The 13842-nt window shown below is 45.1% G+C and overlaps 1 protein-coding gene across 2 annotated transcripts in view; it reads left to right on the forward strand.

Moving 5' to 3' along the window:
* CFAP100 (cilia and flagella associated protein 100) overlaps nt 1-13839 on the forward strand; it is a 28298-nt gene extending 14459 nt beyond the window's left edge. For both annotated transcript variants that reach the window (XM_083724140.1, XM_083724141.1), the window contains 8 exons: nt 419-585; nt 1814-1994; nt 2666-2726; nt 4554-4705; nt 5627-5762; nt 5950-6152; nt 7899-7992; nt 13511-13839. In XM_083724140.1, coding sequence (XP_083580266.1) covers nt 419-585; nt 1814-1994; nt 2666-2726; nt 4554-4705; nt 5627-5762; nt 5950-6152; nt 7899-7992; nt 13511-13624 — 1108 coding nt within the window. In that variant the 3' untranslated portion in view covers nt 13625-13839. The remainder of the gene's footprint in view (nt 1-418; nt 586-1813; nt 1995-2665; nt 2727-4553; nt 4706-5626; nt 5763-5949; nt 6153-7898; nt 7993-13510) is intronic.
* Nucleotides 13840-13842: the final 3 nt, after the last annotated feature.

The following is a 13842-nucleotide window of genomic DNA, read 5'->3' on the forward strand; positions in this document are numbered from 1 at the left end:
GGAGCAAGCCTATTGGGTGTCTGGGACAGGGCGCATGCCCTGTGCCCAGGGGCAGAGCCAGCCGTCCATGGGGTTGGGTCCAGCCGCCCACAGGGCAGGGCGAGCTGGGGCAGGCCTCTGAGGAGACTGCCTGCCTCCTCCCACTAGCTGCCCTACAGCTGAGGGGGAGGCAGAGGGAGGGCTGTTTGGGGCAGCATGGAGCCTGTGGGCGCCCAAGCCACTCCCAGGAGAGACACGTGGCTCGGGTGCGCTGCAGGCCCTGCGGTGAGTGCCGCCCACCATTTTGTCACCCCCATCAACGGTGACACCCGGGGCGGCCCACCCCCCCTTCCTCCGCCACTGCCTCTGGGCAGAGAAGACTGCAAATGACTCTGTTCATGGTGACTGGAACCTGATGGAACTTCTCCTCCTCCTCTAGCGAGATCGCCAGGTTTGAAGACACTATGCAGGAGTATGTAGTATTCAAGGACTTCCTCTTCCAGCTGTCCCCCAAAGAGTGGCGGGAGGAATATGAAAGAAAGCGAATGAAGGACAAAGAAAAAACGGTGAAAATTGTACCTGACAAAGATTTTGCACCTTCCAAAAGTAAGAGCTCCCAGCAAAGGACTGTCCATTGTTTGGGCACATGTGCACCTCCCATTTTTTGGTTGTTTATGACAGATTAGCATAAAGGAATTGGGGAATAAGGAACATAATCAAGCCAAGGCTAGATACTTCTCTGCTTTACTTTGAGGGGGTTCTTATTTTATGCTGGCAGTTTTAAATTGGTAACACTTCCTTTTCTAATTAAATACTAAATGCTGCATTCTAGCTGTCTGAAGCCCTTTTGTTAGAGCCCAATATAGTCAGGAGAAGCACCGCTGACTTCAATGGTGCTTTCCCCCAGCTTTTTCTGCAGAGAATTTCATAAATGATACATGGTTGATTAAGGATATAGAAGCAGCTCTCCTGATCCCATGCTATCCAAAAGACCACCCTTTGCTAGTCTGCTATCCTTATATGGTCAGATGATCCTAATAAATTTGGTATTATTTGGTACTCTTCTTGTGGGCGTGGCTGTGGGAGCTCTCTTGCTGAGCTCCTGTACTTCAACATTTACCACCACTGCACATAGCAAAACAAGGAGGATTTAACAGCAGACTGAAACCAGTAAAGGAGAGCTGATTTGCTGTCCAGAGGGAGGCAGTTTCACAGTCTGGGTGCCACAACTGGTGAGGCCCTGGCAGGGCTGGTGTGTACATTGAACAACAGGGACATGGGTGGTGCTGTGGTCTAAACCACTGAGCCTCTTGGGCTTGCCGATTGGAAGGTTGGCGGTTCGAATCCACACGATAGGGTGAGTTCCCATTGCTCGGTCCCAGCTCCTGCCAATCTAGCAGTTCAGAAGTAAGTCAGTGCAAGCAGATAAATAGGTACCGCTGTGGCAGGAAGGTAAACAGCATTTCCGTGCGCTCCGGTTTCCGTCACGGTGTTCAGTTGCGCCAGAAGTGGTTTAGTCATGCTGGCCACATGACCCAGAAAGCTGTCTGTGGACAAATACAGGATCCCTTGGCCTGAAGTGAGATGAGCGCTGCAACTCCATAGTCACCTTTGACTGGACTTAACCATCAAGGGGTCCTTTACTTTTACCTTTACCTACATAAAAGCTCTCTCATGACACACCATTAGGCTCACCTACCTGTCAGAAAGTCCTGTGAACTGTAGGGGTAAAATATGTATACACCTCTACTCAGAAGGAATCCCCATTGAGTTCAATTGCATGAAATGTATTTGTCTGTATAACTTAAGGCACATTTTCCCTTCTCCTGCTCAGGCCGGGATTGGCAGCAAAGGAGGAAAAGCCGATCACTGCCAAAGCATTCCAGTTTTGACCTGTCTGGAACAGATTTGAGCTCCTCCAGGACTCAAAGCCAAGTTTTTGCTAGAAGGGACTCTATTAGGCTCAGCCAGGTGGTTTCAAGGCAGTACCTCAGATCCCAGCTTGGCAAAAGATCGTAAGTGCAAAAGGGGAAGGAATTATAAAGGCAACATCATTGGTCCACATACAATCATGCCTGTGATTTAAAAAAGAAATTAAAAAATAAAGCTCAATCTGGAGGCCCTGCCCAGAGGTGCCAGGTTGGCAAATCTTGGTGAAGTGATGAGGCTGGTAAAAAGTGGCACACAGGACAAAAGAGAACTTCTGTAGTGAGAAAATAGCTAAGGGATCTAACCAATTTACAATCCTACACTCACTTACCTGTAAGTCTAATTGATCTTAATGAGACTTACTTTTGAGTAGCTAGTATAGGCTTGCAGTTAATTGCGACACAGTAGAACTTCGACTTACGTTACCCTCGGGTAACGTAAACTTTGGGTTGCGAAAGCGGCAAACCCGGAAGTATTTTTCTGGGTTTCACCTCTTGCGCATGCGCAGAAGTGCTCTACTGCCGTGCATGCACAGAAGTGGGATGCGGCTGGACCTCTGGAACGGATCCTGCCCGCAACCATAGGTACCACTGTATTTTGTTTTCATTGTGTGCTTTATTTTCCGCTGTTATCGCTTGCCACAAGCTCTTGAAAGGGGCAGGGCTAGAAACTGATTTCTATTGTATTTTTAAATCTCAAGTTATCCATTGTTATGGTCACGTTGTGCAAGCATCTAACTTAGAAATAACCTTTGCAGGAGCATTGCAGGAGACAGGGAAACTCCAGAGACTCCATCTGATGATGATGACGACGACGAGGTTAGTAACCTTGAAACCAACATATTGAACGTATTCCTTTTGATTTACAAAATGGGGGTTTGCTGCTTATGGTTCGTTTGGCTTACTCAGAAGTAAGTCTCATTAAGCTCAGTTAGACTTACTCACAGGTAAGTAAGTGAGCATAGGAATGTAGTGTAAATTAATTAGAGCCCTGAACTATTTTGTCTTTGAGCTAAATAAAACCTAAGGAGACTAAATAAGACATAATACTACAGTTTGATTACTTGGTAAAGAGTTAAGCACAGTAAAGCATAAGGTTACCAAGCAAGACCCCTGGGGTTGCTAGGAGTCCCCTGGACAACAATGGACATGGCCTCTGACAGCCTGGGTGCAGCATCACAGGTCTGAGTTTCAGGGTCTGAGCTTCTGGTTTGAAGCTTTTCCAGCTCTATGATATCTGGGGCTCCTTTCTTATACAGTGGTACTTCAGGTTACAGATGCTTCAGGTTACAGACTCCGCTAACCCAGAAATAGTACCTCGGGTTAAGAACTTTGCTTCAGGATGAGAACAGAAATTGTGCTCTGGCAGCGCGGTGGCAGCAGGAGGCCCCATTAGCTAAAGTGGTGCTTCAGGTTAAGAACAGTTTCAGGTTAAGAATGGACCTCCGGAACAAATTAAGTTCTTAACCCGAGGTATAGTGTTACACTATGCTGGCGAGGCTAATTGGTGTCTTCATATCCACATGCATACCCTCCAACATTTTGTGCCAAAAATTCAGGGCATCTCTCCCCCCCCCCCATCCCCATATCTGTCATTTGCCCCTCCCTGCCACTAACCTCTTCCTTGCTCACTCGCTTTCCGCCTCCTTCCCTCTCCTCTCTTACCTTTGCTGTCTTTGGCTTCCTGCTCATGAGATGTTGCGTGGCCTGGTGCAGCCTCCAGGAAGGTCGCTCTACCCACCCCAGGCCGTATTGGGAGATGCAGCCCGCACCACATGGAGAAACACAGTGCAGCCTGGAGTAGCCTCTGGGGAAATTGGAGCATCCCGGATTGGTATCAGAAGCCAGGGCAGCTTCTGTTAATTCAGGATGTCCCAATTAAATCAGGACACTTCATGGGTCTACATGTGGGTTAGACACCACTGGCACTAACATTCCTTAACTATCCTGATGACCCTGGCATGAAAGCAGCAGTGGGAGAAATGGATATCCTTTGAAAGGATATCCAGCCAGCTGATCAATTTCTCATTTTGATCCTCCCTTTTAGCCCATCGCTCGTTTCTGCTAATTAAATGCTGACTACAAAGAAGCCATACTAACTCCTGCAAGGGTAGCTTACAGTAGGATAATAGCAATGCAAGACTAGGGCCCAGGCCAGCTCTTAGGCATCAGGCCAAAGCATGAGAAGGGCAATTGCAGGCATCAGTGTAACTCAGGGGTCAGCAAACTTTTTCAGCAGGGGGCCGGTTCATTGTCCCTCAGACCTTGTGGGGGGCCGGACTATATTTTTTTTTGGGGGGGGGGAATGAACGAATTCCCATGCCCCATAAATAACCCAGAGATGCATTTTAAATAAAAGGACACATTCTACTCATGTAAAAACACGCTGATTCCCGGACCCTCCACGGGCCGGATTTAGAAGGTGAGTGGGCCAGATCTGGCCCCTGGGCCTTTGTTTGCCTACCCCTGGTGTAACTCCTCAATATATCAAAAGTGCATTGGGATACACCTTTTATTTGCAGCAAAGGAGAACATGCATGTTGTAGTTAACTGTATAGGTATCAATACGCTTATCTCTCCTTCCATGCATATTCTCCTGTGTGTGTAACAGAAAGGACTCCTTGATGCTGACACTTTCCTTTGCAGGAGCCGGTGTTGTACTTCACAGATCCACACCAACTGCTGAATCTGTTCACTGAGTTGGAAGAACAGAACTTGTCCCTAATTCAGAATTCTCAGGAGACAGAGGAAACCCTCGATGAACTTCGGCATACCTTGGCTAATACGCGGAATAAAATGTAAGTGATGAAAGGATGCTGCCCACTGACAATACATAGATGCTTTTGCATTGTGAGTGGTTTCCAATTTATATCATCAAAATCTATTCTGAGCATAGACTGGAAAAAGAGACATTTTATAGAACATATGACCAGTTTCCCCATTAAACTTTGGGGGGGGGTTGTTTCTCTATGATAGAATCCATGCAACATTCATTCATCCAATGCCGGATTTATGTATAAGCTAAACAAGCTATATCTTAGGGCCACACTCTCTTGGGGGCCCCCAAAAAAATTAAAGGGGAAAAAACTGGATGTACATTTCCAAAATATAAGATAAAAAAACAAATAAAATAAAACCTACATACAGCAACAGTGTTTTGTGTTGTGTAGGCTCCTATGATGTAAGTAATTGGCCCCGTCTGCTAGCCTGCTCCCTAAAATATCACTGGTTTGCTCATTTCTATATATAGGGTGCCTACATTCTGCATGGACTGGTTGCATGACAACGTGTGCAAATGGCTTTAGATACCTATTAGGTCCATAAATTACCATATAACATATATTCAACAACAAAAAATAGCGACAATTTGTTGTTGACAAAGGACAGCTGGACATATAAAGGGCCCCATTACTTTCCGTAGCTTAGGGCCTCATCAAACCTAAATCTGGATTCATCTCATGAGGACCTTGTATTAGGATTCCCATGCTTGCATAATAGAGACCTCATTTCCCCATGCCAAAAGAATCCAGATTATCTAATACCTGTTTGCTAGGAAGCTGAATGTAAGTGAAGTTTCATAGTTAACCTGCCTGCAGTTGTTGCACATGACTAGCACATGGCGTGAAAATAAAACATCAAAACTCCTTTATTTATTTATTTATTTATTTATTTATTTATTTATTTATTTATTTATTTTTAAATGTTTTCTTCTGGACCAGGGACCGTGAAATAGAACAACTGAAGCAGCTTACAGTCACTCTTCAAGCCAACATTGTCAAAGAGGAGGAGACTGCAGCAGACCTTGAACTCAAATCCCGAGTCTTTTCCTTTGGAGAATACAAAGCTGACGTTCAGGTATGTATCTGAATGAAATCGATGACTAAACAACCTTGGCCAGGAGAAGAATAGATAACATGTGCCTGGAGCTTGACACCTTTTTCTCTGGTGGAGGGTGGGGAATAATACTGGAAGTGTTATTCCGAAGGAATGTGGTAGTTCCAGTCCCAGGTTCATGGAAGTTAATACTGACTCCTGCCCGCAGGACAAAATGCTGGTGAGCTTGCATCGAAAGGTGCTGGAAGTCTACCGGCGCTGCATTGGGGAAAACGAGGCAAACCTGGGAACCCTGCAGATGCTAACTGTGATTGAGCACCAGTTGGACGACTTACTGGAGTGCCTGGAGAGGATCCCTCCAGCCAAGATAGAACAAGCCGAGAAGGCCAAGGAGAAGGAGCGAAGGATGAGGTCTGACAGGGGCTGCCCACTTCTTTGGGGAAGGGGCAGAGGGCACATTTGGAGATTGGGGGAGGAAAGTCCTGTGGGCACAAAATGGCTGCCAAGGCGTAATACAAAACAGCCACCCCATTTAAAGAAGAGAGGCGGCACCATCACTACCAAGGGGAAAAGGGCACCTCATCACCATACTCAAGAGAGAGAAGCTCTTTTTCCTTTGTTCAGAACAGGAGCGTAGATGATGGTGGTGGTGATATTATTATTATTAATTATTATTATTATTGACCCAGCCACTCTGAGCGCTTTCCAACATACCGTATTTTTTGCTCTTTAAGACTCACTTTTTCCCTCCTAAAAAGTATGTCTTATGGAGTGAATGCAGGTTGTGCAGCTATCCCAGAAGCCAGAACAGCAAGAGGGATTGCTGCTTTCACTGCGCAGCGATCCCTCTTGCTGTTCTGGCTTCTGAGATTCAGAATATTTTTTTTCTTATTTTCCTCCTCCAAAAACTAGGTGTGTCTTGTAGTCTGGTGTGTCTTATAGAGCAAAAAATACAGTATATAAAAACATAAGAAAACATGAAATATTAAAATGCTACCCTGTACAGGGCTGCTTTCAGTTGTCTTCTAAAAGTTTTTTAGTTACTCATCTCCTTGACATCTGCTGGGAGGGCGTTCCACAGGGCGGGTGCCACTACTGAGAAGGCCCTCTGTCTGGCTCCCTGTAGCTTTGCTTCTCGCAATAAATATGGGCATGTTTAAGGAGGTGCGTTCAATATAGGAGAAACTGAGCCAGTGCAAATAAGATCTGAGCAGGAAGAGCACACCTCCGTCTTCCGCATTGTGGATTTACGAGGGCGTATTTCCTGGGTACCATTCACGGATGCTATTGCAGGTACTAGTGAGCACCCTGGCACCTGCAGGCACCATACTGCCTTATTGTCTCCAGTCCAAGTGAGAACATATAGAAAACATGACCTGTGATGGAAGCTGTGCTGTCTCTGCAAAGGAGGCAAGGCCTGCCAGATACTGTTAGTTGCTTGTCAGTCCTACTGTTTAAACATACTTAAAACCAAATCAGTTGATTAATTGCACCAATTTATTAAAAATGCAACCTGAGAAATAAAATTAAGGCACAGAGAAAAAGTTCACCCCATTTTTGAAGGCTGAACCACAGCTGCACAGCTCAGAAACTTGTGACAGATTCTGACTTAAAACTTTGAACTACCTCTGTTCAATTTACTTGGACAAGAGAATGTGCCAATGCCCAGTTTTAAACTGGGATTCAAAGCACAGGTGCATAGACAATTGTTCGCTTTCTACTTCTGGTAGCAGCTGTCTTCCTCTGATAGACAGGGGCTTTTGTCACAGAACCCCATAAAGAGCCAAGGGGCTGTGGCTCAGAGGGAGAGCATCTGCTTTGCACGCAGGTCAGTTTTTATGCCCAGTGCCTCTAGTCAGGGCTAGCAGAGAAGCTGTGTCTGAAATTCTAGGAGAGCTGCTGCCAGTCAGTGTAGACAGTACTAAGCCAGATAGGCCAATGGTCTGACTCAGTAGAAGACAGCTTCTTATGTTCCTAAGGGGCTGCCAGCAAAAGGAAAAATGGGTCCTGTTTTTGTGTGTACATGGAAGCACATGGCATTTAAACGCCCGAGTCCCAGTCCTTGTGCTAATTCAACTTGATAGAAAACTAATCAGATAAAGTTGGCTTACATGACGTGTACTTCTAGCCCTTAATCTGTTTCCTTTATTTTGCCAGGATGAGAGAAGAAAAGATAAGGCAGCAGAGGCTATTACAGGAAGAGAGGCTGCAGCGTGCACTGGCAAGAGCACAAGCCGATGTTAAGAGAAAGGTAAATCCAGCAATTCCAGACAACTGGTCCTTGTGCACTTCCTTGATTTCAGAATTGCAGCCGGCGCACAAACCTTTCTGCTCAGTCTCCTCCTGCAAGCCCAGTTCCACTAAATGGTGGCTATAAAAAGGACAGGGCTTTTACTGAAACACTGCCTACATATGCCCATTGCAAACAAGGGATGTTTGCCCAAAGAAACTTGATGGGCAGCTTCACTTGCTACAAGTGCACTTAAACTTACTAAGAGGTTGTTGTTGTTGTTGTTGTTTAGTCGTTTAGTCGTGTCCGACTCTTCGTGACCCCATGGACCAGAGAACGCCAGGCACCTCTGTCCTCCACTGCCTTCCGCAGTTTGGTCAAACTCATGCTGGTAACCTCGAAAACACTATCCAACCATCTCGTCCTCTGCCGTCCCCTTCTCCTTGTGCCCTCCATCTTTCCCAACATCAGGGTCTTCTCCAGGGAGTCTTCTCTTCTCATGAGGTGGCCAAAGTATTGGAGCCTCAGCTTCACAATCTGTCCTTCCAGTGAGCACTCAGGGTTGATTTCCTTCAGTATGGAGAGGTTTGATCTTCTTGCAGTCCATGGGACTCTCAAGAGTCTCCTCCAGCACCATAATTCAAAAGCATCAATTCTTCGGCGATCAGCCTTCTTTATGGTCCAGCTCTCACTTCCATACATCACTACTGGGAAAACCATAGCTTTAACTATACGAACCTTTGTTGGCAAGGTGATGTCTCTACTTCTCAAGATGCTGTCTAGGCCTGTCATTGCCCTTCTCCCAAGAAGCAGGCGTCTTTTAATTTCATGGCTGCTGTCACCATCTGCAGTGATCATTGAGCCCAAGAAAGTAAAATCTCTCACTACCTCCATTTCTTCCCCTTCTATTTGCCAGGAGATGATGGGACCAGTGGCCATGATCTTCGTTTTTTTGATGTTGAGCTTCAGACCATATTTTGCGCTCTCCTCTTTCACCCTCATTAAAAGGTTCTTTAATTCCTCCTCACTTTCTGCCATCAAGGTTGTGTCATCTGCATATCTGAGGTTGTTGATATTTCTTCCGGCAATCTTAATTCTGGCTAGGGATCCATCCAGCCCAGCCTTTCTCATGATGAATTCTGCATATAAGTTAAATAAGCAGGGAGACAAAATACAGCCTTGTCGTACTCCTTTCCCAATTTTGAACCAATCAGTTGTTCCATATCCAGTTCTAACTGTAGCTTCTTGTCCCACATAGAGATTTCTCAGGAGACAGATGAGGTGATCTGGCACTCCCATTTCTTTAAGAACTTGCCATAGTTTGCCGTGGTCGACACAGTCAAAGGCTTTTGCATAGTCAATGAAGCAGAAGTAGATGTCTTTCTGGAACTCTCTAGCTTTCTCCATAATCCAGCGCATGTTTGCAATTTGGTCTCTGGTTCCTCTGCCTCTTCTAAATCCAGCTTGCACTTCTGGGAGTTCTCGGTCCACATACTGCTTGAGCCTTCCTTGTAGAATTTTAAGCATAACCTTGCTAGCGTGTGAAATGAGTGCAATTGTGCGGTAGTTGGAGCATTCTTTGGCACTGCCCTTCTTTGGGATTGGGATGTAGACTGATCTTCTCCAATCTTCTGGCCACTGCTGAGTTTTCCAAACTTGCTGGCATATTGAGTGTAGCACCTTAACAGCATCATCTTTTAAAATTTTAAATAGTTCAGCTGGAATACCATCACTTCCACTTGCCTTGTTATTTGCAGTGCTTTCTAAGGCCCATTTGACTTCACTTTCCAGGATGTCTGGCTCAAGGTCAGCAACCACACTACCTGGGGTATACGAGACATCCATTTCTTTCTGGTATAATTCCTCTGTGTATTCTTGCCACCTCTTCTTGATGTCTTCTGCTTCTGTTAGGTCCTTTCCACTTTTGTCCTTTATTATGGAAATCTTTGTATGAAATGTTCCTTTCATATCTCCAATTTTCTTGAACAGATCTCTGGTTCTTCCCATTCTATTGCTTTCCTCTATTTCTTTGCATTGCTCGTTTAAGAAGGTCTTCTTGTCTCTCCTTGCTATTCTTTGGAAATCTGCATTCAATTTCCTGTATCTTTCACCATCTCCCTCGCATTTTGCTTGCCTTCTCTCCCCCGCTATTTGTAAGGCCTCATTGGACAGCCACTTTGCTTTCTTGCATTTCCTTTTCATTGGGATGGTTTTTGTTGCTGCCTCCTGTATAATGTTACGAGCCTCCATCCATAGTTCTTCAGGCACTCTGTCCACCAAATCTAAATCCTTAAACCTGTTCCTCACTTCCACTGTGTATTCATAAGGGATTTGACTTAGATTGTATCTTACCGGCCCAGTGGATTTTCCTACTTTCTTCAGTTTAAGCTTGAATTTTGCTATAAGAAGCTGATGATCTGAGCCACAGTCAGCTCCAGGTCTTGTTTTTGCTGACTGTATAGAGCTTCTCCATCTTTGGCTGCAGAGAATATAATCAATCTGATTTCGATGCTGCCCATCTGGTGATGTCCATGTGTAGAGTCGTCTCTTGTGTTGTTGGAAAAGCGTGTTTGTGATGACCAGCTTGTTCTCTTGACAGAACTCTATTAGCCTTTGCCCTGCTTCGTTTTGATCTCCAAGGCCAAACTTGCCAGTTGTTCCTTTTATCTCTTGACTCCCTACTTTAGCATTCCAATCCCCTATAATGAGGAGAACATCCTTCTTTGGTGTCACTTCTATAAGGTCTTGTAAGTCTTCATAGAATTGGTCAATTTCAGTTTCTTCAGCACAAGTAGTTGGTGCATAAACTTGGATTACTGTGATGTTAAAAGGTCTGCCTTGGATTCGTATCGAGATCATTCTATCATTTTTGAGACTGCATCCCAGTACAGCTTTCGCCACTCTTTTGTTGACTATGAGGGCCACTCCATTTCTTTTACGGGTTTCTTGCCCACAGTAGTAGATATGATGGTCATCCGAACTGAATTCACCCATTCCCGTCCATTTTAGTTCACTGATGCCCAGGATGTCAATATTTATTCTTGCCATCTCATTTTTGACCACCTCCAACTTACCCAGGTTCATGGTTCTTACATTCCAGGTTCCTATGCAATATTTTTCTTTACAGCATTGGACTTTCCTTTCACTTCCAGGCATATCCGCAACTGAGCGTCCTTTCGGCTTTGGCCCAGCCGCTTCATCAGCTCTGGATCTACTTGTACTTGCCCTCCGCTCTTCCCCAGTAGCATGTTGGACGCCTTCCGACCCGAGGGGCTCATCTTCCAGCGTCATATCTTTTATATGCCTGTTGTCTTTGTCCATGGAGTTTTCTTGGCAGGGATACTGGAGTGGCTTGCCGGTTCCTCCTCCAGGTGGATCACGTTTGGTCAAAACTCTCCACTATGACCTGTCCATCTTGGGTGGCCCTGCACGGCATAGCTCATAGCTTCTCTGAGTTATTCAAGCCCCTTCGCCACGGCAAGGCAGTGATCCATGAAGGGGACTAAGAGGTTGAGCACTCAGCAATTCAACAAGTTTTCTTTAGGCTTGCTGAGAAAAGCGTGGGTTGTTGCACAGGGTAGTGGAACAGCCTGAGAAGGCCCTCGGACATCTCCGCTCTGGGCTATCCCACTTCCTTTCAAGGAGCGTGTAAAATACAGAGATTGCAGTTGCCCATGCCTGGGATGGACTCAAGCAGCAGTGGTGATGGTGAGAGAGTAGGTGTAGTAGTAGGACAGTAGGTGGAGCCCGAGCCAAATGAGATTCCCGCATTGCAAGGCGTTGGACTAGATGACCCTTGGGTCCCTGCCAACTCTACAATTATATGGCTATGCTCTGCCTCCATATTCAGAGCTCTTGTATCTTGCAAAGATGAACAATAGAAATCTGCCTGACTGGGTGTTACTGTACATATTTTACTTTGTAATGCATAACAAGCTGTGCTGACCAGGCAAAGCTATTTTTAGCAATTTGGGAACCAATAAGGAAGGGGTGAACTTCATAGAAATGTTCTGGGAACAGCTGATTGACTGATCTGTTTTTATAAGGCGACCAAATGTTTGTCCTCCTTCCAGTTGTTGTTTTTTAAGCACCTGGTAGCAGACAGGTTATCTTCTCTTAGCACCTCAGCCATTTACTGGGGCCTATGCTGCAAAAATGTATGTGGGAACCTGCTGTGAACTTGTAGCTTCTCTCTGGTGCCTGCTCCTTTATCAGTTATTAATCCTTTAGAGACCTATCATATTATGCCATTACTGCTGAGCTTACACAGGAGCTTATGAGGGGCTTTGTTGAAATCTCCAGAAGTCCAAGTATACAATGCTCACTGGATCACTCTGTGATGTGCTAGTTGAAAACCCTGTGCAGTTTTAAGAACAGTAGGATCTTGAGGTTGAAAAAAGCAGCTTATCACATCCACTTAGAGCAGTCTCACCTTTCACTTTCCATCTGCTGTTGTAGTTTGTAAGGCGCTTTCATGAGAAGCTGCCTCTTGAGCCAGAGTAATAGGAATGCAAAGCTGGACATGCTGATTTGGCAACCCTTCCCTCCCCCAATAAACCATGGCTGTAAGGTGGTGTAGTGCCAAACCAGCTTGGGCATATGGCTGAATGGTGCCATTATGGCAGCAAAAACTCAAAGAACCCACTGTGGTGCTCCGAGTCCCTATCTGCCCTTAGCTTGTTATTGTGTGGTGCTTTCCATTACAAAAGATGTGGTTAAAACAAAAAAAATTCCTTCCAGTAGCACCTTAAAGACCAACTAAGTTAGTTCTTGGTATGAGCTTTCGTGTACATGCACACTTCTTCAGATACACAGTGTTTTGACTATGGCAGACCAACACGGCTACCTATCTGTAACTGAAAAGATGTGGTTGTAGCACAAGGACAATTTTGTCAACTTTCTCTTGCAAGAGTTGCTACCTCAAAGATAGCTTCTGATAGCACTATGCTAGTGCCAGACCTCCTCCTCCCTTTTGCATGCCTCCTAAAACAGGTGCACTCAAGAATAGCAGCAGCATCTTAATTTGCAGCAAAGTGCTAACAAGATAATGAACCATCTATAGAGGGTTATTGGGTGGTTAGGAGGCAGTAGCACCACATACTCTGGGAGAGGGGAACGTAGAAGACAATGCAGCATCCTGCAGATGGACTCCAACTCACATCATCCCTGCCCGTTCATCATACTAGCTAGAGCTGGTAGGAGTTGGGAGTCCACCAACATTTTCAGGGCCACAGGTTAGCCACCCCAAGGATAAAGGTACAGCTGTGCATCCTTTCTAGAGCTGCTACATGCGTTAGCCCTTTTGTTCCTGCTCTTGCAGAGAACCATAGGAAGAAACCACACTGGTGATGGTTTCTTCTGCAAAAAAAAAAGCAAATACTTTTTTGGCTCTGCTTTCCAGATGTACTTTTTAAAATTTTTTTTTTTTTAAGTACACTTAGAGCTTATGGTTTTGGTAGTTTTAAATATCGCCATTTGCACACCACACATGAAAATTACTAAGAGTTCTTCTGATGCCTGTCTTTATTGTGTCTTTTAGTCTGGCAGAAGGTTGGTATTCCGGTCTGAGCCTCCTGCCTACAAAGAGAAGGAAGATGAGGATCAAGGACTCATAGACAAGGAAAAGGAAGAGCTACTCTACTACTTTACTTAACAGCCCTGAAACTGTAAGAAATGGTAGAGAAATGTTTTGGTAGTTAGTACACTTTATCAATAATTTGTTCACTACTTTCATCCCATTTCCTCATTCTGGTTACATGTACAGCCCCCAGTAATCCAGGACAGACTACAAGTCAGCTTATACACTGCTTTTAGTTGGACAATTCAGTTTTGCCTTTTTGTAAATAAAACTGCTTTTTTAAAATCTAACAG

This window comes from Podarcis gaigeae (assembly GCF_964106915.1).
Source record: "Podarcis gaigeae genome assembly, chromosome: 2".
Lineage (NCBI taxonomy): Eukaryota > Metazoa > Chordata > Lepidosauria > Squamata > Lacertidae > Podarcis > Podarcis gaigeae.